The sequence below is a fragment of the Myotis brandtii genome, unplaced genomic scaffold (assembly GCF_000412655.1).
Source record: "Myotis brandtii unplaced genomic scaffold, ASM41265v1 scaffold357, whole genome shotgun sequence".
Taxonomy (NCBI): Eukaryota; Metazoa; Chordata; class Mammalia; order Chiroptera; family Vespertilionidae; genus Myotis; species Myotis brandtii.
The window spans coordinates 695,250-695,759 of NW_005363729.1; the positions used below are offsets into that span (position 1 = coordinate 695,250).

Consider the following 510-nt stretch of genomic DNA (forward strand, 5'->3'; position numbering starts at 1 on the left):
CTGCGCAGGCAGCGATGCCGCGTCGGTGGGGGTACCCCCCCACTCCCCGAGTTCCTGCCCCGCAGGGCCAGTGCCTCCCCACCGTCTTCTGGTGGCCTTTACCTTCTGTCGGTGGGGCCGCCGCCCGCGTGACCCTCAGGCCACACGGTAGACGCAAACATCTAGTCAAATGAGCCTTTTTAAGTCACTTTATGGAAAAGAGCCACCTGTGGGGCCGAGGTCTCCAGGCGAAGGAGTGTGTGTGTGGGGACGTAGCTCCCAGGGCTGTGGTGGCCCCGTTCCCGGGAGCGTCGCCGAAGCCTGACCTGTCGGAAGCAGGGTCCCCGTCCCGTTGGGCTGGGGTGCGAGAGCCCCAGGTGGCAGCCCCTCTCGCTCCCAGGTCATCGAGAACTGCCCCGTGACGGGCATCCACGTGCGGACGGACGACTTCGGGGTGCGGCGGGTGGCGGCCGTGGAGACGGAACACGGAGCCATCCAGACGCCCTGCGTGGTCAACTGTGCAGGTGGGAC

General features: G+C 67.3%; 1 protein-coding gene across 1 annotated transcript in view; it reads left to right on the top strand.

Annotated features, from left to right (window-relative positions):
* Window positions 1–510, top strand: part of SARDH (sarcosine dehydrogenase) — a 40,049-nt gene that overhangs the window by 7,550 nt on the left and 31,989 nt on the right. The window contains 1 exon segment of the mRNA XM_014544220.1: window positions 349–503. Within this exon segment, the coding sequence (XP_014399706.1) occupies window positions 349–503 (155 nt within the window).